Source organism: Chelonia mydas, chromosome 2 (genome assembly GCF_015237465.2).
Source record: "Chelonia mydas isolate rCheMyd1 chromosome 2, rCheMyd1.pri.v2, whole genome shotgun sequence".
NCBI classification, from domain to species: Eukaryota; Metazoa; Chordata; order Testudines; family Cheloniidae; genus Chelonia; species Chelonia mydas.
The window spans coordinates 243,582,009-243,607,753 of record NC_057850.1 but is presented as its reverse complement, the minus strand read 5'-3'; the positions used below and the strand labels follow the sequence as shown (position 1 = coordinate 243,607,753).

Here is a 25,745-nt window from a genome sequence, read left to right as displayed (position 1 = left end):
GTGACCATTTTGGGCTCCATCCTGCTAAGTTCTCAACACCTTCAGTTCCTGTTGATTTCAGTGTGTGTTGAAGTTATTTGAGCCCTTAATTAGTAGCATGGACCAGAAATCACTCTTAGGCAGCACTGGGGGGTCCTAATCTGCTCCCAGTATCCTGAGCCCCTCTGACGGGCCTCAGGCCTGGGCATGGTAATGAGGTGGCACCTGTTGCTCTGGTGAATGACCTCCTCTTGCCCATTGACAAGGGAAGTATATCCATGCTCCTCATGCACCTGGATAAAGAACAGCTGGCTGATGCTGAAGTTAGGCAAATCTGAGGTGACAGGCAGAAGAAAGCACTTTGAAGACCTTGCCTGATGGGTACCATCAGCCCCACTACTGAGGACATCTCCCCTCAGATTGCTAAGTCAGTCATGAGGTCCTTTGGAAACTCACGCCCACAAGAGATAAGAATGACCCCAGACGTCGCAGCGTGGAGAATTCAGCTTTGTGAATTTACTTTCCTCAGTAGGTGTTCTCTTGTCCACATTTGCCCCTGGATAACGAAGAACCAACCACCCTGATAGCTAAGGCTATGTCTACACTGCACACCAGAGGCAGCAGCATGTAGGGTACGTATAACTACCAGCTGCAGGGAAAAGCAAGCTGCGGTGTGTTGCTACATGCCTCCGTGAAAGGCTCTGGGAGGAGGAGGCAGCGGGGAAAGGCTCTGGCAAAGGACATTTTCCCTGATGGCCACAGGCGCCGACTTTGTGAAGTGCTGGGGGGCGCTTGACCCCCGGCTCTGACCCAGGTCCTGCCCCAGCTCCACCCCTTCCCTGAGGCCCCACCCTCGCCCCGCCTCTTTTCATCCAGTTCCGCCCCCTCCCCCGAGCGCGCTGCGTCCTCGCTCCTCCCCGCTCCCTCCCAGCCTCTTGCACGCCGCGAAACAGCAGTTCGCGGTGGGCAGGAGACGCGAGGAGGGAGAGGGAGGCACTGATCTACGGGGCCTGCCAGTGGACAGGACGCGCAGGGGGAGCGGATGGGAGGCTGCCGATGGGTGCTCAGTACCCACCATTTTTCCCCCATGGATGCTCCAGCCCCAGAGCACCCACGGAGTCAGCGCCTATGCCACTGCCTCCCTCTGCCAGAGGCTTTCCCTGCTGCTGGAGCCTTTCCCTCTGGCAGGGAAATGCTCCAGCAGCAGGGAGGCAGAGGGAATCTACACTGCTAAAAATAGCAGTGTCGATGCGGGAGGGGGACACTGCTTGGGTGTGTAGAGAGCTGTGTAGATGACGTAGCCTGAGCATTCAAATGTTTCTTTGCTCGACTTGCCTAAACAGTGCCTTGCCTGCTATTCATACCTGTGCAATCTTACTTTCGACATTGCTCTTCATACCCCTGCGGGGGTGGGCGGGTGGAGTGCATGTACTCTACTCACTGCCATAAGGAGTGTGCAGTGTAGACATACCCTATACCAGTAATTCAGTGCTACCTGCTCAGAAGGGGGAGAGAGCGCACAAGTCTGTTCTTGTTTTTGTTGTGAAGACTTGGAAGGCTCTTGGACACTAGGCTGTTTCAGAGCCATGAAGCCGAAACCATTTGTGGTTGAGCTATTGTCCATGTCACTCTTCTGTCCATCAGAGCAGAATGAGAATACCCAGCCATTTACTCGGTCTTGCCATCCAAATAACTGGCTGCTGTGGCCTCTCCTGGTCATGTGTCTGGCTCAGTGCCCCACATCTGATCCCCTGATCGGTGGATTTCCCAGAACCTGACAACATAAAGGAGGACCAATACCTATCCCAAGCAGGGAGCAAATATCACTTGTGTGGGGTGTGGCCAACCTATTATGCCCCTCTCACGTGTATAAGGGAAGGACTTTCATTCTGTAGTGAGATTGCCACTCTTCTGGCTGCCACCCCTTCTCCTCCTTTAGAACATGAGATGATTTTTTTCTGAAACATCTCCAGATGTGTGTTCTACTCTTCTATTCAAGTTCTGACACAGCTCTTCCCACCATAGACCTGAGTGCCTTCCAGGAGTGCATTAAGCAAAGTGACTAGCATCTCCCACATGTAGTTCTCTTTTCTTTTCCTCTACCTAGGGGACCTTTGTGTGGGAATTTCTTAAATTAACCAGTTATGTGTACGCTGTGCTGTGTGTTTGTACTAATGAAGGCAAGGTTGATGGAGTGTGCCTCGCACTTGGAGTGAAAAGTGGGGAGGTTTGTGGTGGGTCCGAAGTCCTGCGGGAGTTTGTTCCACCGTCTAGGACTGACCCCTGAGAAAGCTCTGTCTAGATATTCATATGGCCCCATTATAGGAGTGTCCCAGCACGTCACCTTAATGAATTTATCCTCTTAACACCACGTGAATTATAAGTGATTTGCACAGGGTCACATAGAAAGTCTGTGGAAGAGATAAGAACTGAAACTAGATCTCCTGAGTCAAGTCTAGTCCCATGTACACAAGACTTTTCTTCTTGAGTAGTTGTCATCGCTCTGAGCAGAATTCTTTTCGCATCATTCTACTTTGACTGGCATCCTCATAGGCTTTTTTTTATAGTTTAATTTTATAAACAAGAGTTGATATTTTCAGAGTAGTTTAGGAGATCTGAACATGCAAACAGAAGATGTACATCTAAATCCCCTTAAGATAGTTGTGAAAATTTCAGCCAAGGTCCCCAATATCCATTTGCAAACAGCTCTCGCTTAAGAACTGTGCATGCTCTGCTGTCTTTTGAAGATTCTGTGGCTGAAAGCAAATGCCCTACAAAGTTGTGAATAAGAACCTTGTTTTGCTTTTTGAATGCAGTAGTACATGAAAAAAGAAAAGGAGGACTTGTGGCACCTTAGAGACTAACAAATTTATTTGAGCATAAGCTTTTGTGAGCTACCGCTTACTTAATCGGATGCATTCAGTGGAAAATACAGTGGGGAGATTTATATACACAGAGAACATGAAACAATGGGTGTTATCATACATGCTGTAAGGAGAGTGATCACTTAAGATGAGCTAATACCAGCAGGAGAGTAGGGTGGGGACGAAAAAACCTTTTGGATTGATAATTGAGGTGGGCCATTTCCAGCAGTTGACAAGAGCGTCTGAGGAACAGTGGAGGGGGAAAGAAACATGGGGAAATTTGTCACGCCCCCCCCCATTATACTCTATATGCAAAGAGTAAATATTCAGTGCCCTGTTCTGCACTTATTGAAGGTAATGGCAAAGCTCCCAATGGCTTAAGTGAGAAAGAGACCGGGACCTTGGGGGTAAACTTAATACCAGATGGCACATAAAGTGGGCTGACAAATTCGGACCTCGCTTGTCCATGTAACCCTACTGATGTTGATGGGGTTGCACACATGCAAATGAGGGCACAATTTGGCCCACTATGTTAGCCGGTATAAGAAATCCCTGTTTGCATTATAGATTGTATTACTTGATCATATGATATGAAAACAAACTATACCATGAGTACAGCTGGCCAAACAGAGCCTAACACAATGCCCATTCGAAGTCAGTGGAAAGGCTCCTGTTGACATTAGTAGTTGTTGGATAACGCACACAGCAATTTACAAATATTTTCATCATTATCAGCAGCAAGTTTGGTTTTCTGTTATTTATGGGATCACATTATTCATTATTTGCAAATATTTGCTTGGCTGCCAAGCGTTTCTGAAGATAACTGTGAATCCTGAAACTTTCACCAATGTTAGCACAAATGATTATTCATACAAATATTTGTGCCAGAAGTGACCTGTTTGATATTTACTGATTGTTGTTTTCTTGTTTTTAAATAGCTCCCCATCCAATCAGGCGGGGAGTAGAAACAATCCCGTGTGACTGAGTTGACCAACCACACACCGTAAATAATGATTGTTCAAAGAGAACAGTTCATGAGCAACCCACAGGCTGAAATTTGTACGCATTAGCTGTTTGGCAAATAGTTACGAATTCCAAATTCATTAACAGAAAACAGATTGGGTTTCATCAGTTATTTGCAGACAGGAAAAAAGGCTAAACTTGTAACTAATGTTCACAGCAAAATGCTTCTACCATCTCTAATTTTACGGTGTGTGCAGAAAGGGGTGGAATTAAGGCTAAGCATTCCACCTTAGTTTTAGAATATCCTGATGGTTGAGTGCTTGATTTCTTTAACTTAATATTACATTATTATTGCTTCCATCCAAAGACTAGTGTTAAAGTGAATCTGCAAGAGGAATTTCGAGAGGCAGAATGTAATAGTGGAGTAGCTATTGGGCCAGTGTTACTGGAGGTAACACTGCTATCCTTTGCAAAAAATGTCTTGGAATCCTTTAATGGTCAAAACTGGCCAGGACCTTGGCTTTACATCTCCTTCCTAAAGAGGAAGCCCATTGTGAATTCTGTGTGTGTATAACATACAAAAGGTGTCTTTAATTCTATACATACTTACAATTTATTACAATGAATTTCATGCCAGGACAAAAAAATAAGTTAGAATACCTTCCAGTGTATGTCAACTGAGAGCAAGGTCACTTTTTAAGAAGACAAATCCTGATCCCAGTGCATATCCCAAGTACCTGGGCAAGTTTTGGGGCAAATGTGCAGCAGGTCTCACCCGCAGCCTGGAGAGAGTAGGGGGAGATGGAAAGAGCCAGGTAGCAATTCAGGGGGCTTTGTGCTCCTTAAGAGGTGCGCCTCTCCTCTGTGATCCATCCCCATCCTGGCTCCGCCCTCCCTTGAGCAGCAGAAACATACCATTTTGCAGCCAAGGGCCCCTCTGTGGGAGATGGGGCTGGATTTGCCCTTAAAAGTGACTATCTGAGTGAAGAACAGCTGGCATTGTACAGACAGCTATATTTACCTTCTGGTCTCCTTGTTAATATGAACGGATATTTGTTTACAACACACTGTGTGAACCGAATGTGGGTTTTTTTTCCAAGTTTAGGACACAACACATCAAAACAAATGTTTTTCCCAAAAAATCCATTTCCTGAGCTCATGGTTTTATTTCGGAATTGCACACAAGTCTTGTCTGTGAGAGTTTTCTTACGCTTCCTTTTTTAAATAAATGCAGTTACATAAGGATCCTTTACAGGACTGGATGGAAATAAGGCAGCAGTACAGCTACTACTGGTATTTATTGGGCCTGCTCCTGCTCCCATCAAAATCTGGCAAAATTCACCTGCTTTTAATGATGCAGGACCAATTGGTTTGCACACTATCCATTTTTTATGTTTTGTTTTGTTACGTTTGCACCAGATTAAGGCTGAAACTGTTAGAGAATTTCAACATCTTAGGAACATCTACTGATCCCTTATAGCTTGCAATAATGAGTAAAATAAAATGTTCATTTGTATTTCTTTTCCATTGTAATTGAAATGGATGTCGTGCTGGAGCTGCAAACTTGCTATCCAATTATCACCAAACTCTGTTGATTCAAATGTCTCATTCAACTTTAGTATGATGTGAAAAGCTCAGGAAGACTGATGCAAACAGTTATATGCTCTCTCTCTCTCTCTCTCTCTCTCTATATATATATATGAGATGAGGGAGAGAGACAGAACTTTTGGATTTGGGACTGGATTGCAACCAGGAAATGAAATACTTGCTTTTACTATGATGTTTGGCTTATCTAATTAGTATGCACCGGGGTTGTGATCCTGCATTCCTTGTGCACCCCAAATTCCCTTTGGCTTCATTTGCTGTTTCTGGCACACACGGATTTCAGATTTGGATGTTGTGTGAATTATCAGTTAAGATTAATGAAAATAAACATCCCTACACTTAGAATGATATCTCATTTTGAGTCTGAGGGGCAGGTTAGGAAGTGCATGCAGTTCTTCGTGCACTAGTGTTCTATTCTTGTCTTTCTTCCCAAAACACTTGACAAATTGGGGATTTTTGCATAGCCATACAGTATTTCACATGTAAATATTACGCCGTTTACATGGGTATTAAACAGGGGGAAAAGAAGGTTCCCATAGTTGCACCAAATGGCACGCCTAGAATTCCTTTCTTGTTTGAAATGAGTCATAAGCGCCATTGCACCTCCAGTGAAAAATCACACAGATGCATAATATTCATGCACTTAAAGGAGAGATTTGTAAAATGTGGTCTCTCCAAATTCGGTTTTAAATGTCATAGGGAGAAAACATCCAGCTAGTTGAAAGTATGTGATAGGAATGCTGTCACATAACAGACATTTCAGGAAGTCTCTGTAATTTCTTTAATTATTCAAACAACAGAGCACAAGGATAATAGCTTCAAGTACATTCTTATACATTATTTTAACAGTAATAGATATGTATTTAGTCATAAACTATTCTGTAGCCACCACTATTTGTACATTTTATACAAACTATTGCCATACTCAGACCCTGAAAATGGACTGTGACATTTCCTAAACTTTTTGCACAATGTTAAGACAGTAGATCCTTCGTACGAGAGCTTTAGTTATAGATTCTCTATTGATCCAACAAAGCACTTCTAATGCAGAGGATGGAGGGGTGTTCAAGACATAAAGCTCTGAAGGTATCAATAGGAGATGTAATAAATGGATTGTGAAAGGGGAGCATCTAGTTATTAGAAATATGTGCAATGAAAACACAGCACAGTGTTTCTTTACATAACACAGCATCTTAGCTGCTCTCACACGGCAGTGCTCTGAGCTCTTCTTGGCCTTTTGGCTAAGGTCAAATGCAGCAACATCTGGGGACTATGTCCTACCCTTTCAGGGGAATGGGCTCTGATCTAATAGGTCTTTTTCAACTCTAACATTTCTGATTTCTAGTACAGCCCCAGACACAGCTGTGCCTTAAGTTCAATAGCCTGCATCCCTGAACATTGTAATAGTGTGAACTCTGAGAAAGTACAGTCTTTGACATGGTCACAGTCTAACTGTAGAGGCCCAGCTGCTGGTCAGAGAGCTTAGATGCCCAGACACTGCCACATTAAGGACAAAACTCCTAAAAATTCAGAGATTCGTTTGTTTTGAGATCGTATTTTACATACCCAGAAATATCCATTTTCTGAGCTCAGGGCATTTATAACCCCAGATGTATTAGCATACACTAATGGCAGAGAGTTTACAACCCTAATGACATTGACACAGCACAGCCTGAACTGAGAATGACTTTACAAACCCAAGGCCATCACTTTGTAAGGCCAGGCAGTTTACAATCTCAAGCAATTTCCCACTCTGGGGTGGCAGACAGTTTACAACCCTGACCGACCAAACTCTGTGGGCAGAGTGCACAGCTCCACGCACTGCCAGTGAGCTTAAAGAGATTACAGCCTCAGCCACACTCATTGTCTGGTCGCGAAGTAATTATGTGTCCAGACACTTCCACAAGCAGAGTCTGGAGTTATTACAATCCAAATACGACTACATTTTGAGCTGAGATTGATTATAGCCCCAGACTTCGCCAAAGAAGGAAGACAGAATCTGCAGCCCCAGACACTGCTGTAGTCTGAGCTCAGAGTGAGTAGGCACTGCCATGTTCTGAGGTAAGATAGTTTACAAACTGCAGATGTTGTCCTACTTTGAGCTCAAGGAGATTGTTGTCTAAGGGCCTGATCCAACGCCCATTAAATTCAGTGAAGAGGCTCCCATTGTCTTCAGTGGGAGCTGGATTGGGCCTCAAAACAGCACCACAAATGGCGGGCCAAGAGATTTAATCTCCTCCCAAGGAGACTACTGTATTCGGACACAGGTAGTTCACAACTCCAAAACACTGCAACACTCTGAGCATAAAGAGCTTACACCCCCAGGTTCTGCTTTCGATGTACACACAATCCCAGACACTTCTGAGGGAAAACAGGTCACAAAACCAGAGACTGTCAGAGGACAGACAGCACATCCAATTGTCAATGTATTGTACATGATGTACACATGATCAGAATTTGGCCATGACAGCCTACTACTGCTCCAGAAACAGACACACTTTGAGGATAAAAAATTATGAACCTCCTCCTCCCAAAACTGCCACCTTACAAGAGCCTCAAAGCCCAAGCAGACCTCTTGGAAGACTGTCTGAGTGCAAGGTAGTTGCTTTCCAGCTCAGGGGAGGACTTTGCTAAACTTCTGGAGCAAAATGATAACTGAAGTGTAATCATCCTAACTGTAATCAAAACTGAAGAAAAAGTGAAAAGGCAAGGAAGTCTCCCTTATGTAGTGTTCTTATCTGAAATGCGCACACTGTTTTGCAAAATTTTTAAAAATAGAAAAATTTCCTTTGGGGTGTAGGGAGGTATCACAAAATACACCAGAACCTCACTAACTGGCACCTTGCTAATCAGCACATGTGACAATTCTCACCAAAAGCCTGGTAGTCATACCCCGATCCTCACCAAAGATTTCATCTCTTGAGTACAGTAGTGAGATCACATATTACTCAGATTGCATCACTAATTTTATAGAATACACTCCAGTACATTTACTAATATATTGCGAAGTATCATAAATAGTTATAACTACATAATGCATCAGAATAAATGAAAAAGTATATTTGATGTAATATCCTTGATTTTTTTTTTTTTTCCCTCTTCCTTGTTGTTTTTAAAAAAGCTCCAATCCCTGCATCTTTACTCAGACAAGACAGCCACTGAAATCTACTGGCCAGATTCTTCTTTCAGCTACAGCAGTGTGAATCCAGAGTAACTCATTGAAGTCGGTGTGGCTGCACCAGATTTACATCCGTTTAGAACCCCATTTCTGCAAACTAATAGAAGTCACTGGGGCTCTTCATGGGCACTGTGGTTCACTTGCAGATTAGTTTGCCTTAATCGTCCAATGTTTTCCTTTGAGAAGTCAATGGAAAGATTCCCATTGCCTTCAGTGGTCTTTGGATGAGTTCTTAAGTAACACAGAATCTGGAACAGTGGAGCTTTGCCTGAGAAAGGGTGGCAAGGTTTGGTCCAGGCTGCAGTAATCCAAAATGTGCCTACCAGTCATTAGCAAGAATAAGTGAGGTTCTACTGTTAGTACACCAAATCTGAGGTTTCCCAAGAGCTGATATGATGTATTTGGTTACTTCCTTAAGTTTAGCAGAATTCAAAGTGTAAGCAACGCATCTAAAGAAAACAATGGGCATTTCTGTAGGTATCCTGTTTCCTAAACCAATAAGCAAAAAAGAAAAAAAGGGGATGCACCAGGAACTCTTAGTTATTATACACTAACCAGACTGTGCACGGCACACTTTTATTTCTATAAAACTATTACAAAATATTCAAAAATACATTTTAGTAAATTTACAGCAGTTATTTCTCAATTTATTAATGCAAAACATCCGTTTTCCCCCTCTGTACAAACTACCCTCTCCATCGTCACAGAATCACCGCCATGTGCGCTTTTTAAAAAATATTATTTTCTCATACATTTCTTCTTCTTTTTTTTTTCTGACGTTCAAAATAACAAAGTTTCTTACGGTTTTGTAAATAAAAAGTTTGTGTAACAGTCTTGACTTCCAAGAATGTGGCCCAAATGGTGTTTTTACAAAGCAAAATATTTACGAAACATGAAAAATACAGGAAATGATGTTACAGTTGAAACTATTTAAATTAAAATAATATATTCTCATATTTTACACTATTTCAAAAACGAAATGTGATTCAAGTTAAGTATTGATCTCTCAAAAAAATCTAATTTACAATTCTGTGTACAAAAATATAATTTATGGACCCCATGAAGTTTGTCTTTTTTGTTTGTGTTTAGACTTGCTGAACAGAAGGAGCATTGCAATGGAGGGCTGGGAAAGGACAGAATTTTGCTTTCTGAAAGTCAGGACACGTGTGACATGTAGAAAAATAGACTCTGCGCAGTTTTGCTTGGCCTCACAAAATAATGTTTTCCCCTGTGAGTGCAGTTCAGGCGATAATAAATTATCAAAGAAACTTCTTAAGGCTCTTGAAGGTCCGGTTCATATCCATTTTAAAACATCTATTTAAAATACAAAACCAATAAATATCCAGGAGAGGAGAAAAAACAAAACAACCAAGAGAACAGAACAAAATAACCAACCAAATAAAAATATATATATAATATATTTATAAACTAAACAGAACAAAACTTCCCGGGGTCTTTGTTTTCCTTAAAGTCTACTTTGGACTGTCCTACTTTATTATTATTTTTATTATTATTATTATGATTTTGTCTCAAGCCGTGCTCTCCTTTAAAACATTTTTTTCCTTTCCTTTTTCCTGTGAGTTTGTTTTTCTTCCCTCGCTCTCTTTCTTTCTCTCTCTCTCGGGGCTGCCTGGGCCTGGCGGCGGCGGCTCTCAGCTGGCCTGCACGGCCATGCCCAGCGGGTGCAGGGAGTCACTGTCCAGCACCCAGCTGCCGATGCGGTAGAGGAGGCGAGAGTACCAGTGGAGGCCCGGCGGGGCGGGCTCCGCCTCGGGCGGGGCGGGCAGGCTGGCGCTGGGGGAGAGCACGGCCAGCAGGGCGTGGGCCAGGCGGAAGGGGGCGAAGGCCCAGTGCGCCCAGCTGTGCTCCTCGATGACGGCGTAGCAGGAGGCCAGCACCCGGTTGATGAGGATGGTGCCCTGGGCCGTGAGCGGGGCGTAGGCCCCCGAGGCCTCCTCCCGCAGCGAGACGCTGTGCACCGCGGCGGGCAGCAGCCGCCGGCCGCCCTCGCCCAGCACGTAGACCCGCTGGCCCGGCCGCACGCGGCTGGCGAAGAGCGCGCGGCTGCGGGCCGCCCCGGGCTGGGGCTGGGGCTGGGAGTGGTTGTGCGGGGGCGCCACGAAGAGCAGGTGGGCGGCGGTGAGCAGCAGGCGCGCCCGCGGCTGCCGCGTCTCGATCACGTAGAAGAGCTTGGGGGCGCCGTGGTCGCGGTCCAGGAAGGCCAGGAAGTCGCTGTAGAGCAGCCGGCCCTGCGCGTCCGCCGCCAGCACGCGGTCCCCGGGGCTCAGGTCCCGCACCCGCTTGGTGCCGCCCTGCTCCAGGTGCACCGTGGCCGAGCCCGGGAAGCAGCCGCCCGACTTGGCGGCCACCGAGTTCTCTGTGCGGGCGAGAGAGGCGCGCGGGTTAGAGCCGGGGGCGGACGGAGGGGGCCCCGGGCCGGGCTCTCTGCACCCCCCCCCGCTCCCATTCTGCACCCCCCCCCTCCGGGCTCTCTGCACCCACCCCCCGCTCCCATTCTGCACCCCCCCCGGGCTCTCTGCACCCCCCCCCCGCTCCCATTCTGCACCCCCCCCTCCGGGCTCTCTGCACCCCCCCCCCCGCTCCCATTCTGCACCCCCCCTCCGGGCTCTCTGCACCCACCCCCCGCTCCCATTCTGCACCCCCCCCGGGCTCTCTGCACCCCCCCCCGCTCCCATTCTGCACCCCCCCCTCCGGGCTCTCTGCACCCACCCCCCGCTCCCATTCTGCACCCCCCCCGGGCTCTCTGCACCCCCCCCCCCGCTCCCATTCTGCACCCCCCCCTCCGGGCTCTCTGCACCCCCCCCCCGCTCCCATTCTGCACCCCCCCTCCGGGCTCTCTGCACCCACCCTCCGCTCCCATTCTGCACCCCCGCCGGGCTCTCTGCACCCCCCCCCCCGCTCCCATTCTGCACTCCTCTCCGGGCTCTCTGCACCCCCGCTCCCATTCTGCACCCCCCCCCGCTCCCATTCTGCACCCCCCCCCTCCGGGCTCTCTGCACCCACCCCCCGCTCCCATTCTGCACCCCCGCCGGGCTCTCTGCACCCCCCCCTCCCGCTCCCATTCTGCACTCCTCTCCGGGCTCTCTGCACCCCTCCCCCCCGCTGCCATTCTGCACCCCCCCCTTTGGGCTCTCTGCACCTCTCCCCTCCCCTGGACTCTCTGCACCCCCGCCCCCCCCCCGTTCCCATTCCCACCCCCCCCGCTCCCATTCTGCACCCCCCTCTCCGTGCTCTCTGCATCCCCCGCTCTCGGGCTCTCTGCACCCCACTCGCATTCTTCTGCACCCCTCCCCCCCACTCCCATTCTGCACACCCCCCCTCCAGGCTCTCTGCACCCCTCCTCCAGGCTCTCTGCACCTCTCCCCTCCCCTGGACTCTCTGCACCCCTCCCCCCGCTCCCATTCTGCACCCCCCTCTCCGTGCTCTCTGCACCCCTTTCGCATTCTTCTGCACCCCTCCCCTCCCCTGGACTCTCTGCAACTCCCTGAGCTCTCTGCCTCCCCCCCCACTGCTCCCATTCTGCCCCTCCCTCCCTGCGCACACACCCCCTGCTCCCATTCTACACCCCCTGCTCCCATTTTGCCCCCCGCCCCCGCTCTCTGCACACACACCCCCCTGGGGTCTCTGCACCCCCCTGCTACCATTCTGCACCCCCCTGCTCCCATTCTGCACCCCCCCTCCGGGCACTCTGCACCCTGCTCCCATTCTGCACCCCCCCTCCGGGCACTCTGCACCCTGCTCCCATTCTGCTACCCCCCCCTCCGGGCTCTCTGCACATGCGCACGTGCGCGCACACACACACACAGGCTCGCTGCACCCTGCTTGCATTTTTCTGCACCCCTCCACTCCCCTGGACTCTCTGCACCCCCCCCGGGCTCTCTGCACCCTGCTCGCATTCTTCTGTACCCCCTACCCCCAGACTCTCTGCACCCTCTTCCCCCACCCCGCTCTCTGCATCCTCCACTGTCTGCATCCTATACACAGGCATCAGGCCAGCTGCTCTGCATCCCACCCTTTCAGCCTAGGGGCTGGCTTCATTTCTTGCCCCAACACACAATCTAGCCAGGGGCTCTCTGCATTCCCCCCCACCCCCATAGAGCCAAGGGCAGGAGCTCTCTTTGCATTCCCCCCCACCCCCATAGAGCCAAGGGCAGGAGCTCTCTTTGCATTCCCCCCCACCCCCATAGAGCCAAGGGCAGGGGCTCTCTGCATCCCACCACCCCCACCCCCATAGAGCCAAGGGCAGGGGCTTTCTGCATCCCACAGTCTCCCCACCTCCTATCCCATAAGACGTACAATTCCCTAGCCAGGTCTGCTCAGCATCCTCCTCCCCACATCCCCAGGGTAGGAGTTGTCTGCATCCCATACCTCGGGTTATGAGTTTCAGTGCACACATTTATAGCAGTGGCCTTTGCATGCCACCTTTCTGGCTCAGGTTAGTAGCTGTGAACCCCTTCCTCTCCTAGGAGTTTGTGCAACCTTCCCCCCGTCCACTTCCTCCATTAATAGTAGTACAGTAGTGCCTAGAAGCCCCAGGGGCTGCTTGTGCTAGGCACCAGATACACACATCACCAGAGACAGTCCCTGGCCCAAGGAGTTTACAGTCTAACTAGACAAGACAGTTAAAGCCTTGTCTAGAAGAGTGCTCTGCTTTCACTAAAGTAATAAAACTGATCTTGTGAAAGTGCTGCAGCCCCCTTTGTAGGTGCACTTACGTCACAAAGAACCTAAGAACGGCCATACTGGGTCAGACCAATGGTCCAGGTAGCCCAATATCCTGTCTTCCGACAGTGGCCAATCCCATTGCTTCAGAGGAATGAACAGAACAGGCAATCATCCAGTTGAAGCTGAAGCTAACTCAATATAAGCTAACACTTAAACCAGTGTAAGTGGTTTACACTAGTTGGAGGTTGGGCCAGTTTAACTGGATCCCTTTCAAAATGAATGTTGCCTTGTCTACATGGGGGGAAATTGACCAGAATAGCTATTGCAAAATAACCTATTCTGCAGTCAGTATTCCAGAATAGCTCCCCATGTGGACACTACTCTGGGGGGGAGGGGGGAGGAATTTATTGCTGAATAATTAGTGAACTTCTGAAGTGAAGTTGTTCTGGAATAAAATCACTTTTATTCTGCAATATTATGTCCATGTGGAATAGTTTATTCCAGTTAATTTCCCCAGTAGAAAAGTCCAGAGTTAAATTGTGCACTTTTACAATTTAGGGTGACCTAGCTACTCTGCTCAGGGCTGTGGGGAAAAAAATCACACCCCTGAGAGACGTAGTTAAACTGACCTAACCCCCTGGGATAGATGCCACTAGGTTGGGTATGTCTAGAGGACAGTGCTACACTGGCGCAGTTGGTGAAGACGCCCTATGCTGACCGGAGAGCGCTCTCCCATCGGCATAATTACTCCATTTTGGTGAGAAGCAGAAGCTACGTCTCCCGCCGACATACCACCTGTGTGGGCAGCGCAAAACTTGTCGCTCTGGGTGAATGGGGGGCTTTTCCACACCCGAGTGACGTAGGTTATATCGACTCTGGCTGTAGTGTAGACCTGCCTGTTGACGGAAGAATTCAGTGGAGCAAGCCACTGCCTCTCGGAGTGGTGGATTAACTACAGCGATGGGAGACGCTCTTCCGTCGCTTAGGAAGGGTCTACACTCACCATAGCTGTGCTGCTGTAGCATAGACAGGGCAAGGGCAAGTTTACGTTTAAAACGCTGCATTGGTGCAGCCGCTGTAGCGCTTCAATGAAGACACTACGCTGATAGGAGACAGCTTTCCCGTTGGCGTAGTTAATTCACCTCCCTGAGAGGCATTGGCTGCGTCAGGCTCTCCCACGAAGAGCACTGTCTACACAGGGGGTTAGGTCCATATATGTCACGCAGGGGTGTGGATTTTTCACATCCCTGACTGACGTAGTTCTACCGATATAGGTGTGTCATGTAGACCAGACCTAAAACAGCCAAGACCAAAGGGTGGAAGGGGAATCAGAGGCACAGAGAAGTGTAATGACTGGCTTAATGTCACATTGCAAGTCAATGGTAGAGCTAGACAGCTCCCCAGGCTCCTGACTCTTAGGCAATGTCTACACAGCGTACCTTACGTGGCATGGCTGCGCCACTGTAAGGTATTCACTGTAACTGCTCTTTGCTGGCAGGAGAGAGCTCTCCTGCTGGCAAAATAAAACCACCCCCAAAGAGAAGCAGTAGCTTTGTCGGCTGGAGAGCATCTTCTGCCAACAAATCGCTGTCCACACCGGCACTTTTCGTCAATAAAACTCTTGTTAGTCAGGGGGTATTTTTTTCACACCCCTGGCCGACAAGTTTTACCAGCAAAAGTGCAGTGTAGACATAGCCTTAGGGCTGGTCTACACTGGGAACTTACTTAGACATAGCTATGTAAAAAATCCACACCCAAGTGATGTAGTTTTACCAGCCTAAAGCCTGGGGTAGACAGTGCTAGAGGGATGGAAGAATTCTTCTGTTGCCATAGCTACCGCCTCTTAAGGAGGTGTAGTACCTACCCTGATAGGAGACCCCCTCCCATGGGCGTAGGTAGTATTTACACTGAGGTGCCACAGCAGTGCCACTGTTGCATTTTACCAGGTTTCAGAGTAGCAGCCGCGTTAGTCTGTATTCGCAACAAGAAAAGGAGGACTTGTGGCACCTTAGAGATTAACCAATTTATTTGAGCATAAGCTTCAAGTGAGCTGTTTTCTTGTTGCAGTTTAGGTGTAGACAAGCCCTTAGTCCGCTGCCCTATCCACTAGATCCTCCTGCCTCTTATTGCCTTAGGAGCCTGGGAGCACTCCCCTACAGCAGTTGCTGTGCCCACACATTAGGTGAGGATTCTCTGCAGCTCCTTCCCTTCTCAGGTAAGAGTCTCTTCTCCCCCCACCATACAAGAGTCACCACCCAACACTTCACCCATTCTCCCAAAGCGGGTGTATTTGCCTCCCTCACTAGATCAAAAGTCTCTGCTCAGCCCAGGTCAGGAGTGTATGCTCCCCCTGCCTAACCTTAAAACATCCTCTACTTTATGCACAAGGCCAGGCTAGTCATTGGGGTTACTTCGGGGGGATTAATCTGATCCTAAATTTTAGGGCCCTTGGTTATTCTTGTCACCACTGCCTCATTATTAGTCCTTCAGAGAAATCCTAGCCATTTTAAAAACAAGATCAACCTCATTTATGGAGTTGAAGTCTCTGTCCTTGAAAATATTACTATAATATGTAGAAATTTAAAAGATTTTCAGGCCAGAAGGGACTGGTATGACTGTCTATTCTGCCCTCTTCCATAGCACAGGGTCTGGAACTTCACCTAGTGATTCCTGGGTGTTCGTAAACACTCTAGTTACATTTTTTTTTTTTTTTTTTTTTTGTATTTTGTGCACCCAGAGTATTCCACTGTAGCAAGGGCATTTGATAAAATTATTTCCATTCCTTAGGGTAGAATGGAAATAATATTTCCTCGGTTCCTTGACTTCACTGCAGTTTTCTCCCAGTTACTGAGTGTGCCAATTTCTAGTCCAAGTAATTTTCCTCCTAAAAGTAGTAAGACCACAGATACAGATTTTATTTTTGTGCCTCTGTAGCTGGTGCATAAGCTATTATGATTTAAATAAACACTTGGGGAGTCTCCTAATGACTTTCTCAGGAAGGACAGGAAGGGCGAAAATTAGAATGTTATTGATTTGCTAACGACTTTATCACTTGTGCTTCAGAAATGAAACAGCAAGATCTCCAAGGCCTCTTCACTGAGAACATGGCAACAAACGAGCTATGTGCTTTATGTAGAGTCCTTTCCTAGCAAACTACACCTTAGTACAAGCCCCGAGTAAAGCTCTTGCTTGAGCTTTGTTTGCATATTCAGGGGCTTGATGAATAGATCTAGTAGTGTAGCAACTCTACAAACATGCCAGTGAATTGGCAGAGGTGTGAAAATCTGCTGCTTTGAGCAGTGCTGTTTGGGTTCTCTAATTAAAATCCAATAAAGGATCAGCATTGTCATTCTGATTCATGTAATAAATGCAGACACTCTTGGAAGAGAGGACACTTCCATTTTTTTCCCAGCTTCTTCCCTCCCACCCCCCTACCCCTATTTGTTCAGGTGCAGAAACCCGATGTGCCAATTCACACACATACTCTCCAAAAAACCAGGACCTTCCAAGCACTATTTGCACAGCAGAGCCACTTTTCCAAGACACTCAAGATGTGTATTTGAATTTTAAATGTAGGAGCTTGCTCTAAATACTTGCCGTAGCTCATTATCAATGTCCCTTTTACCACCCCAGCCTCTCTTCTCTGTCCTGATGACAATAATTCAGACCTTGGGGGAACTCTTCTTTGCATTCCAATCTCCGGGATCATACTTTTTGCAAATAGAGATCTAGATAAAGAATCTTCCTGCCTGGAATTATAGGGTTTAATCTTCTCATAAGAGTCTCTGTCATGAAACGAGGTTTTGACAATTTGAAATCAGACTTAGCTGGCGGAATTCAAGCCTGCTCTCTTGAAGCCCGTGTTGTACAGTCACACGACCCTGCCTGACATGCACTAAATATTACCCCAAACCTCCAAGTGTGTGTGGAATTTTAATGAGTAGATTTGTTCTCTTGGAATTATTCGTCTCCTATGAAATATACATGGAGTTGGATTATGTTCATTTGGAATAAGGTTACTGTGCATCACAAACAGACACCTCGAGCTGAGCATATCTTTACTCTAGAAAAGGACATTTAGAGATTTCTTTGGCTAAATAAGACCAGAAGCTTAACCGAAGCAATATCACGGACTCAATGTAAAGCCTGCATTGGCCAGGAGAAGTGTTACATTCTGGGGCTGATGAAAAGTAAAGCTGGTTCAGGGGTCTGATCTGCTCCCAGGGGAGTCAATGGAAGTCTTGCCATTGCTGTGAATGGGAGCAGGATCAGGCCCCTCGTTACCTTATTTCTAAGCAAACAGATCTATTTAGAGAGAGTAATTATTTTCTTTCACAACTAAGTATTTCTTGACACTTTAAAAGTGTTTCTTGGCTAAAAGAGGCTATTAAAATACAGTTTAGATGCTACGCAACAAACACTGAGAGGTGAAAAACCCAGCTCGTCGGCGATGCACTGTTAACAGTTTTGCTAAACGCGTCAATTTATGCGCAGAAATGAAGTTTCGAATTTCGCGATTTATTGTTACAAGTTATTCCTTTGCTGAAACAGCATGTGGCGTTGTAAGCACAGGGGAAAAAAATCCTGGAGTTTCCTAGCGGCTGCAGATTAAGCCATGAATGGCATGAATTTTCTTTTCCCTGCGCACGCCAGCGGGTTGGCACTAGTAATCCTACTAGACTTCGGGGCGTGCAGCCAGCTAGATGTTCTTAAATGGTCACGGTATTTTGTAATATACGGGATTTAGGGAAAAAATAAATGCGGGGGGGGGGACACTTATTTTGCAGAGCTGTGTGCTCAGTCGGGGCAGGGGGAATCAATAACAGAGTGGATGAGCTGGCTGCAGGTTTTTGCATCCTTATGATTAACATAGGGCTAGAGAGGGGCCTGGCCCGTAAGGTGCGTGGCTTGCATTCGTCCCACCCGCATGCGGAGTGAGAAAGCTAGAGAACCGTGTTAATATCCAAATCCGTTCTCTGCCCAGATTGTGATCAGAATGGGGGCTTTCCCCTGCCTTTGTAAGCTCCGCTCTAAATCTGCACTGTCCTCCTCATAGCCCCCTCCTACGTAGGCAGAGAAGCACAGGACGAGGCTGGCTCATCAGTGTGACCGAGCCTTATACTTAGGTATGGATCGAAATCCGTTCAATGGCAAGAGAAGAGCGAGAGCCTGCCGCAGAAGCGCCCCCCGCCCCCGCTCCCACTGCAGCCCAGCCGCGATGCAAAGCGATGGCCGGATACCCGCATCCTCCCCCAGGTCGGGTGCCCGGTTCTGATGCAACCTGCTCTTGGCACAAACAGCAGCGGACCCAGGGGAGTGCCCCTCTCCCCCCAGTGATCCTGTAGTCCCTTCGGGGGCTGCCTTAGCGGGGGTTCACACGCCCTGTGGGGTCCGGCCTTGCTGGGATACTTTTATTCTCCCCTATGGGTCCAACCTGTCAGGCCTGGGTCCCACGGCCCTTAAGGGGGTGCTTTGGCTAGATGCCCCCGGGCAGGCCTGGGGTGCCAGCCGCCGTGAGCCAGGGGGCTCAGCTGTCCTCCTTACCCGCTTTGACGGAGCAGTGGATGTGGGCCTTGGATTCGTAGTAGACCCAATCGAAGCCAGCCTCTACCGCCAGCCGAGCCAGCATGCCGTACTTGCTGCGGTCCCTGTCCGACGTAGTGATGTCCACGGCCCGGCCCTCGTAGTGCAGCGACTCCTCGGAGTGGTGCCCATCTTCATCCCATCCCTCGGTCACCCTCAGCTTCACTCCGGGCCACTGGTTCATCACCGAGATCGCCAGGGCGTTCAGCTTGTCTTTGCATCTCTGCAGGGACAGGGGCGCACAAGGGGCATTGCACGGGCACTGCGGCATTGACACAGCCACTGACACCCTCCCCCCCCCCCTTAAAAATAACACACACCTGGCATTTCAAGAGTTAAAGACTATGCACAAGGCCTGAGCTATGCTCAGTCCGTAAACTGTGATCCTAGGCCCACTACCACTGACGACAATGGCAAAGCTCCTGGTGACTTCGCCCTATATATCCGTTCAAGGGGGCAGCCTAGGGGAATTGAAAAGCTGCTCAGATACCTAATGGGCAAGCCTGTTAGTCTGCTGTAGGAAGTCGAGTGAGGCTGGGTGAGGGGAAGGTTGAAGCTCGGAGAGTACGGAGTGAGTGGGGTCGAAATGTAACCCCGATCGCCCACTTTCTTACAGCCTGCAACCTGTTTGAGTGTCAGAAGGAAACCTTTAGCCTGACATGATCTCTCCTCCGTCTTCCAGCTAATACGTGCATTTTCACATTTGCTGGGAGCAGAGTAAAGTTTTCCAAAAGACAAACACTTGCCATACATCTGGGAGTCAAATAGTTTCCCCTGGAATGTCTCTCCGGGTCCTTTCAACTTAAGTCGGTGATGAAAAGGTTCTCAATTCGCGTTAACAGCCTTTCTGTGCTAGAAGGAGTTTATCCTTCGCAGATCACTCACTTAGACCAGCCTGGGCTAGAAACATTCATCCTGCTTGAAATACACATACGTGTATATATAAGAGCAAACCCACACGCTACCTCTTAGGGGAAAGAATGAAAAGCAGAGAGGGATCAAGCTGATAGCAATGTTAAAAACCAACAAACCCAGAGGTGAGCTAGCGTAGAATATGAAACCGGGAGTGACAACAAGCATTCTTTATATGGAGTGCCACATTCTTTTAACTGCAGACCACTACCACATGACCAGCTTTCTGTTTTCTTTAACCAGCTCCTTTCCTTTATGTTTTCTTGGCTTTACAAAATTTACCCTGCGGGACCTGGCAATTCGGCGAGAAATGGTAAGAGGTTATGGACAAACGTGGGCGTGGGAAGAAGGGGCAGAGAGGGAGGCCTGAGCAAGGCTAAGGGAGATCATTCTAAATAAAGTAAGAAAAGTGTGGGTAGATTCGTGTCACATCCCAGAGTCTAAATAGAATACTGCTCTGCATGAACTGATCAGCTCGAGAGAAAGGTAATCTACCATCCACACCCCTCGAGGATTGGAAAAGCAATATACATTTCAGGCACATTGGCAAATGTGAGAGAGACTACAGCATGTTGCCAGCAGTCGAGTAAAGCTAAAGGCAAATGCATCAGGTGGGTAGGGATGTTTGGCTTTCTCCACGAGGACTCACCCCAACACGTTAGCAATATGTAAAATAACACACCACAAAGGTTCTTTTCACAGCTCCCAGAAAGGGGGTGGGGGGTGGGGGACTTGCACGATTGCCGCTACACTACTTTTAGGTACGTGCCCGGATTGCTCAACAAGAAAGTTCCAGCGCGTATGTTACAGCCATAAAGCAATACCCGAGCAATACTTCTGTGGCAGTTCAATGTAAAATGCCAGGGTGAGTCCACTTTGGACTCCCTGGCCGATTGTTCCATGCGATAGAACATTTTAATGGAAAGAGCGGATTGGTCTCCAATGTGATGTGAGTCTAGGAAAAGCAGAAAACCATAAGGAAGTTTAGCTTGTTAATTTCTCTCTCACAGATATACTGTGAGGAAAAAGGCGAAACATTCAACGTTTTAGGCCACTGACAAGGAGAAAGCCCTTAGCTGCACAGCAGTCTAAAGCCGTGTTATTTTACAACTAAGAAAACAAATAGGGAGGAGAACAGAAGGGGCAGGTTTGCTATTCCAGCTCCTTCCCCTATAAATATGAGCTAAAGTCTCTCTGGCAAAACAAAAGGGAAAGGAACGACCTACTAAAGGACTTTCCTTCCTTTTATATTGGCTGAGCTGGACTGTCAGAGTCAAAAGCCGTGAAGACCAGACTATTTATTAATTCATTGGGTCGTGTGCCACAAATCAAGCCCAATTCTGTTCAGCCACCGTGAAACTCAGCAGGGCTGCCTCGACTAACGCTTTGTGTGGAGGCAAAGTTGTTCAACAAGCCCTCTCCTGCCAGCCCCTAATCTCTTCACAAATGAATTGCTTGAAGGAAACACTTAACAGGTACCTGTCAGTGTAAACAACCTGGTGGGCTTCCTAAATGCCAAGTTGATCTCCAAATCCCTCACATCGTGCACCGGTGGTGTTCCTGTATGGCACTAGATTTCTATTTTATTTCATCCAAATTCCAGCTTTATCATATTGACCTGGCCCCCTTATCTCTTTCACAGATCCAGCCAATGGTTGCTCTGTGTGTGTGCGTGTGTGTATGGGGCGGGGGGGGGGGGGGGAGCATTCAGCAAACTGCTGTTGTCACCTGCAAAGTTAAGAACCTGACTTACCTAGCTCTGTTTGCGTTTTTTCCCTTCTTAAGTTAATATTAACTAGCAGCTAATGCATTCAGCAACGATTCTGAAAGTTTAACAATTCCATTCAGGGAAGAGCTTTCCATGGTTGAAGGGCTTGTGAAGCAGGCATTTAAAGGCTTGAATTTAACAGAACAAGAGGTTGCTGATTGAGAGAGAAAAGAAAGAGATTGGCCCAGCTCGTTGTAGGATTGCAATATGAGGAAATTCTGATGTCAGCGGCAGCTTCCCACCACCTCCCTACAATATTGTTATTGGAAGACCACCGAGCAGTTCCCCCTCCAACCCACCCTCGAACATTGCTATAGAACCACTACTGTTCAATCACCCCATTACCTCTCCCCAGCTCCAGCCAGGGTTATGAGATCACTCCTGTCCCTTCCTCTCCCCTCCCCCAATATCATTATGCAATCACCGATGTCCCTTTCTCCCTTCTCTTGCTCCCCAAAGGGGGTGCAGTAATGAAGCTGCAGTCAGACGTTGATCTCTTATTTTGGTGTGGTACCTAAGCTGTGCTATGAGGCAGAGCGGTGTTATCTACCCCCCCACCCCCTTTTTGTGTGTAAGGAACGAGAATAGCCACTGAAGGAAAAAGTATTTGTTTTCGTTTCGTTCGTCTGAGGGAAGTTGACAGAAGGTCAGAAGTTCAAATGCTGCCAGCTATTGCAGCGAGAGTGGCAAGCCATGTAGAAGGCTCTGTATTCCCAGGGAGCTAGAGAGACAGGGCACATCCAAGGCTGCAGTAGAGGAGAAAGGAGACACTACCACACAGGCTGGGATCTCCCCCTCTTCAGCCCACCCCCTCCTTTTAAAAAAAACCCACCATCACACATTCTCTGTGGGTCCCCATCTCTTTCCCTCTGTATTTCAATCTATGTCAGGCTCTCCCTCTCGCTTCCTTTCTACGCCTAAGCTTCATTTTCTCTTTCATGAGTATGGTGTGCGTGTGTGTGTGTGTGTAGGTAACACACACACACACAAGCACGTCTTCTTTTTTTCCTCGGGCTTCCTAGCAGCAGCAGCAGCAGCATTTGCCGTATTAAAAAGGATACAAACTGAAATCCTAGCCGTTGCGATCGATAAAAGAGGAGTAAGTGGAGCTGAAAATGCGAGATGTGTCTGACTTGGCGCACAGCTACACTGTCTTGCATCTTTTCAGCAAGGGAGGATGACCGAGGGCTATAAGAGGGACTGGACTGGATCTTACAATGCATGCCACAATAGTCATCAGCCGACCCTCTCCCACTTGCCTTTCTTTTGCATTAGGAGGCGAGATTAAAGCTATCGAATTGGACTGGGAACTCTCTACACAACATGCTCTGCACCGTGGCCTGTGCATATTTAATTGAGGCTCGCGCTTCTATCTGGCAGAGGCGCGCGCGCCAACACTCATAGGTACAGTAAGATTTAAGGTGGTCGGGAGGAGATTGGACGAGACACGTCCCTCGTCCAAATAAATCTAGTAAACGTGCGGAAAATCAAGCCGAGGCAAAGGGGAGAGTTTAGGAAATTCTTCCCATCCACAACGTAATTCTTGCAGCCGAGTTATATTATAGCACTGAAGGTGGGACTTAAAATACATAATAGTGGGAAGGGTGGGAAAGGCTGTTGACCTATATTTGGATGAAACCCATTTCCAGTGCCTAGATAGCATCTAGATTCCATGTAGTTTCAAAAACTCCACTAATTGCGTTCACCTATCTCTCAGTGAGCAATAGCAACAATTATTATAATAATGTGGCTGTTTGGGAGGGTTTATTTTTTGCATACGATGGTTCCGCATTCTGATTCCACTCCCGATTCAATATTTATCCAGCTGTAAACCTTGTGCCATCTGATTTTTAAAACAGAAGTGATGCAATGCTGATAAGTTGCAAGTCCCTCCCATTTGGAAGTACCAGAGCATTGGTGGCGAGCATCCTTAAAGAAATATCAATATATTTACGCTCTGATGGGCACAATTGCAAAGGATGGTTTTGCAATACAAGCTATATAATACAGAAACAGGAGAGTAATGGTCGATTGGACTTCAGATGCCTTTGTGATTGCAAGACTCCATAGGTACTAAATTTAGAATCCGCTTGCAAACAACAATAATGAAGGGTAATACAATAAAATAAAAATAAAGAAGTCGGCAGCTGTACCAACCGATGAAAGAGTGGCCTGACGGTCACTAGACACTTGGGGTCCTCTTAGCTGTACACAATTCGTTTGATCAAAGTGCAGCCTTGGGGACAAATGCAAACAGAAATCTCTAACCAAGTTACAGGGAACGTCATGGCAAGGTTATATTTGTAAGTATTACACAAAACCCCAAAATATATATCTATGGCTATATGCCCCTGCAAACTTAACTGGATATTTAAATATTAATCTAACCGATGAGGGGTTTTGGGGGTGAGGGGTGTCTTTAAAAATGCTAAGACAGATGTTTTAATTTATGATTGCTCAGATATGCTAACAAATAAAAATATATGTATCTATGTAGCTCTACCTGAGTCATCAGTCTGTCAGCTCCAGTGTTCTCTTCATCCTTAAAAATAATGTCAGGGTTGTAATTTGGGGTTAGTTCTTTAAATCTCTCCGAGTTTCTTGAGATCTTCCCTTCATATCTTCCACTGGCCCCTAGGGTCTTCTCTGCCACATTGGGAATAAACTGCTTATAGGCTAAAGGGGTCAGTTTTTTGGGGTGTCTCCTTTTTCCAATACCCCTGCCTGGTCCACACGTCAGCCCAGAGGAGACCAAGAGAACGCAGAGGAAGCCCACCAACAGAATTCTTGTCAACAGCAGCATTTCGTCCATTGAATCCAATTACTTCAAAGCTCTCTGTGTCTATCCCTGGCTGTCTCTCTAGATCTCTCTCTTCCTACGTCCTTGTCTGCGTTCTGAATCGTATACTATCCACCGATCCCTAGCAAGGCAGGTGTTGGAATGGCAGGCTTTAGGTCGCTGATAACGGAACACATCGGAGTTTGGTCGTGAGACAGCAATCGAGAGACAAAAAGGGTCTGATTTTAATGGTAGCAAGGCTAGAGACGCTTGTGAGAGGAGTCTGCCTTTAGTTCTATATTATAGCTGCCAGAGCCGAGTTCTGATTGGCCAAGGCGAGACAAGCTTGTCTTCTGATGTATTAACCCTCAAAAAGGCAACAAATTCTTGAAAGATATTTTTTTTCTTTTACCTGAAGGGCTTGGAGCTGAAAGGGGTGGAGATAGCGCTTTCTTGGGATAACATCAATTACATGCTGTTTTGTTTTTTTTTAAACTTTCTTGGCAGAGTGGTACATTTGTCAGCAGGAGTAACAGATGTCTCTGTGAAATAAAAATATTAGCAAGCTGCCTCACTGCATTTCAAGTTTTTTGAGGGCGGGTTTAAATAAAAATAAAATAAAATAAAACGTTGGCTATCAAACAACTTTGAAAAATAGCCTGTCAGGGGCAAAATGACTAGCCCTTTGAGAGTTAACCCGTCTAAGGGTATCTTTCTTTTTCATTGAAAAGAAACATTGCATGAAAGCACCGCAACTTTTCAAACACATTTACTTTTTCAGCAGGTAAGTGGCTGACTTAGGGGAGGAAAAAAAGTATTTTTTTTTAAAATATAAAATGGTAGTTTTATAAAGTTTGTGTGTGTAACTTTTTTACATGGTGCAATTGCGGTGTACATAGATGTTAAATGGTACTTTATTACAAAACAGCTTAAAATAACAAAATATTGTACCTTAAGAAGGAAACAAGCAGCGAACTGATTATATATTTTTAAAAGACCAGACTCTGACGTCCTGAGCATGTTGGGACTATATGCTTTGTTTCTTTGGTCTAACTCTAAGAAGTGCATTTAAAACCCTTATACCTTCTTGTGGGGTGTCATTAAGTTTTTAGAAAAGCATCGTATTGAAAGCATCCGCAAACACAATTACCAGAGATCGATCCAAGTAAAGTGAATGGAAAGGGGATAAGTTTAATGTTAAATTAATTGTTATCTTATGCAGCGTGGCAAGTGATGTCTTTATCCCGATCTCCAAAAGCTACTAATCAGACAAAGGTGTTGAGAGACGAGCAAAATCGCAGAGAGATGGTGCTGATAAAGCAGGTTAGACAGAAAAGCAGCGTTCCACTATGAACAAACACTTCTGTTTCTGTAAAGAGCTCATTTGCTTTTGCTCCAAAGAAAATACAATTTGTCCAAGAATTTAGA

At 47.1% G+C, this 25,745-nt stretch overlaps 1 protein-coding gene across 1 annotated transcript; it reads right to left on the bottom strand.

Annotated features, from left to right (window-relative positions):
• Positions 1 to 8,513: 8,513 nt before the first annotated feature.
• On the bottom strand, positions 8,514 to 25,063 carry SHH (sonic hedgehog signaling molecule). The gene is made up of 3 exons (XM_037891080.2): positions 24,042 to 25,063; positions 18,820 to 19,081; positions 8,514 to 10,966 (listed from the first exon to the last, which is right to left on the bottom strand). The coding sequence occupies exons 1-3, from the start codon at positions 24,348 to 24,350 to the stop codon at positions 10,242 to 10,244; spliced, it is 1,296 nt and encodes a 431-aa protein (XP_037747008.1). The 5' UTR covers positions 24,351 to 25,063; the 3' UTR covers positions 8,514 to 10,241.
• Positions 25,064 to 25,745: the final 682 nt, after the last annotated feature.

Excerpts from the sequence above, each read along its gene's own strand:
- SHH (XM_037891080.2), bottom strand. The coding sequence starts at position 24,350 with ATGGACGAAATGCTGCTGTTGACAAGAATTCTGTTGGTGGGCTTCCTC. Across the intron at positions 19,082-24,041 it reads CTGACAGACTGATGACTCAG|AGATGCAAAGACAAGCTGAA; the intron begins GTAGAGCTACAT and ends CTGTCCCTGCAG. Across the intron at positions 10,967-18,819 it reads CCACTGCTCCGTCAAAGCGG|AGAACTCGGTGGCCGCCAAG; the intron begins GTAAGGAGGACA and ends TCGCCCGCACAG.